This window comes from Pseudogymnoascus verrucosus (genome assembly GCF_001662655.1).
Source record: "Pseudogymnoascus verrucosus strain UAMH 10579 unplaced genomic scaffold scaffold_124, whole genome shotgun sequence".
NCBI classification, from domain to species: domain Eukaryota; kingdom Fungi; phylum Ascomycota; class Leotiomycetes; order Thelebolales; family Thelebolaceae; genus Pseudogymnoascus; species Pseudogymnoascus verrucosus.
This window is the reverse complement of record NW_017263775.1, coordinates 1-2,731: the sequence shown is the minus strand read 5'-3', so window position 1 is coordinate 2,731 and position 2,731 is coordinate 1. Positions and strand designations below refer to the sequence as shown.

The window sequence follows — 2,731 nt, the reverse complement described above, 5'->3', positions numbered from 1 at the left end:
CACAATCATCCATATCAACCTCGGTGCTAATCAACCCACCATCCTCAACCTCCCACAACGGCTCAACAAGAACAGTGCCGTTGGAATTAACAATGCAGGATCCGCCACGAGAGACGAAGTCGTCGCCCTTGGAGACGTCGCCCTTGACCCATGCGGGCAAATGGCTCTTTCGCTGGCACTGGTTGGCTGAGACAACTACACACCTACCCTCGCAAGCAATCATGCGCATAGCGCTCAACCATGTGTCACGGGCATCGGCCGTTGGCGCCAAAAACAGATTGACGTTCTGGTTGTACAGACTTTGTCTGAGGAGCGGCATGTAGTTCTCCCAGCAAATAGCAGCAGCCATGATAATCTTAGTACCGCGAATCTCCGTGGTAACAGCTCTCAGCGAGGAAGCCGCTCCCTGGCCCCAAACAAGTCTCTCGCTGCCCGTCTGTTCCCCACCTCCATCAGCTCTCGCTTGTCATGTGATATTACCAAAAGAAAGAGTGGTGGCAACATCCAATACATACCGGCATCAACTTCCTCCTCTTCCCCAAAGCGCCATGCACAGGATCCACGTATATAGCACCACAGTACAAGGTTCCCCCACACCTCTCAATTAGTCCCACAACGAGGAAAACGCCCGTCTGCTTCGAAATCCTCTCCAGCTCCTCTCTCGTCCCATCACCTCTCACGCCCCCATTCTTCGGCGCAGGCAAAGATTTCTCAACCCAAGCGTCGCCAGCTCCCTCAGGGGTATCCCCCAAATCAACCGCTGCGCGGAAGTACTGGAGGAACTGCTCACGGCCGGCGTCGGAACGTGAGCCGATCACGGCGCCGAAGTCACAGCCTCGCGGATAGCCGCCTAAGTAAGCTTCGGGGAAGAGCAGGACATCGATGTTTTGCGCTGCTGCTTTCTTGGTGATTTCCTCGAGGTCGGTTAGAGTTTCGGTGAGGGTGTTTAGAGTGCGCGCTTGAGCGGCGCCGACTTTGATGACGGATGGCATTTTGAGGTTAAAGAGAGACCAGCGAATCAATATTATTAATTAGGACAGGCTTGAAAATGGTAGATTTGTGGTTTTTGACTTTTGCTACAAGAGGATATGGGAGCAGATGTCGTCTCTAAAAGAAGTCCCATTGGTATAAATTAGATGGCCATCGTAGGATTTGGGTTGACCTAATTAACGTTCATGGTATGCAAGGTCCGAGCCTACCGAATAACGTAATACAAAAAATGTGAATCCACACCGGTGCGCGTATAGCAATTTATTTACTTGACATTAGGTTTAGTTTTAAGGGGTTTAAGGGAGTTAAGGGATTTAAGTTAACCTCTTTAATACAAGGCTTAGACCGGCACTTAGACACGGGAGAACATTTACTAAGTAAATGTTCTCCCGTGTCTAAGTGCCGGTCTAAGCCTTGTATTAAAGAGGTTAACTTAAATCCCTTAACTCCCTTAAACCCCTTAAAACTAAACCTAATGTCAAGTAAATAAATTGCTATACGCGCACCGGTGTGGATTCACATTTTTTGTATTACGTTATTCGGTAGGCTCGGACCTTGCATACCATGAACGTTAATTAGGTCAACCCAAATCCTACGATGGCCATCTAATTTATACCAATGGGACTTCTTTTAGAGACGACATCTGCTCCCATATCCTCTTGTAGCAAAAGTCAAAAACCACAAATCTACCATTTTCAAGCCTGTCCTAATTAATAATATTGATTCGCTGGTCTCTCTTTAACCTCAAAATGCCATCCGTCATCAAAGTCGGCGCCGCTCAAGCGCGCACTCTAAACACCCTCACCGAAACTCTAACCGACCTCGAGGAAATCACCAAGAAAGCAGCAGCGCAAAACATCGATGTCCTGCTCTTCCCCGAAGCTTACTTAGGCGGCTATCCGCGAGGCTGTGACTTCGGCGCCGTGATCGGCTCACGTTCCGACGCCGGCCGTGAGCAGTTCCTCCAGTACTTCCGCGCAGCGGTTGATTTGGGGGATACCCCTGAGGGAGCTGGCGACGCTTGGGTTGAGAAATCTTTGCCTGCGCCGAAGAATGGGGGCGTGAGAGGTGATGGGACGAGAGAGGAGCTGGAGAGGATTTCGAAGCAGACGGGCGTTTTCCTCGTTGTGGGACTAATTGAGAGGTGTGGGGGAACCTTGTACTGTGGTGCTATATACGTGGATCCTGTGCATGGCGCTTTGGGGAAGAGGAGGAAGTTGATGCCGGTATGTATTGGATGTTGCCACCACTCTTTCTTTTGGTAATATCACATGACAAGCGAGAGCTGATGGAGGTGGGGAACAGACGGGCAGCGAGAGACTTGTTTGGGGCCAGGGAGCGGCTTCCTCGCTGAGAGCTGTTACCACGGAGATTCGCGGTACTAAGATTATCATGGCTGCTGCTATTTGCTGGGAGAACTACATGCCGCTCCTCAGACAAAGTCTGTACAACCAGAACGTCAATCTGTTTTTGGCGCCAACGGCCGATGCCCGTGACACATGGTTGAGCGCTATGCGCATGATTGCTTGCGAGGGTAGGTGTGTAGTTGTCTCAGCCAACCAGTGCCAGCGAAAGAGCCATTTGCCCGCATGGGTCAAGGGCGACGTCTCCAAGGGCGACGACTTCGTCTCTCGTGGCGGATCCTGCATTGTTAATTCCAACGGCACTGTTCTTGTTGAGCCGTTGTGGGAGGTTGAGGATGGTGGGTTGATTAGCACCGAGGTTGATATGGATGATTGTG

General features: G+C 50.8%; 2 protein-coding genes across 2 annotated transcripts; one reads left to right on the top strand and one right to left on the bottom strand.

The window, feature by feature from the left end:
• NIT1_3 (Nitrilase) lies at nucleotides 1-1,139 on the bottom strand (the record flags this gene model as incomplete). The annotated part of the gene is made up of 2 exons (XM_018280089.2): nucleotides 516-1,139; nucleotides 1-436 (listed from the first exon to the last, which is right to left on the bottom strand). Coding segments are annotated over exons 1-2 (913 nt in total), but the record flags the coding sequence as incomplete, so codon positions are not given.
• A 600-nt stretch (nucleotides 1,140-1,739) lies between these two features.
• NIT1_2 (Nitrilase) lies at nucleotides 1,740-2,692 on the top strand (the record flags this gene model as incomplete). The annotated part of the gene is made up of 2 exons (XM_018280088.1): nucleotides 1,740-2,216; nucleotides 2,296-2,692. Coding segments are annotated over 2 exons (874 nt in total), but the record flags the coding sequence as incomplete, so codon positions are not given.
• Between the last annotated feature and the right edge of the window lie 39 nt (nucleotides 2,693-2,731).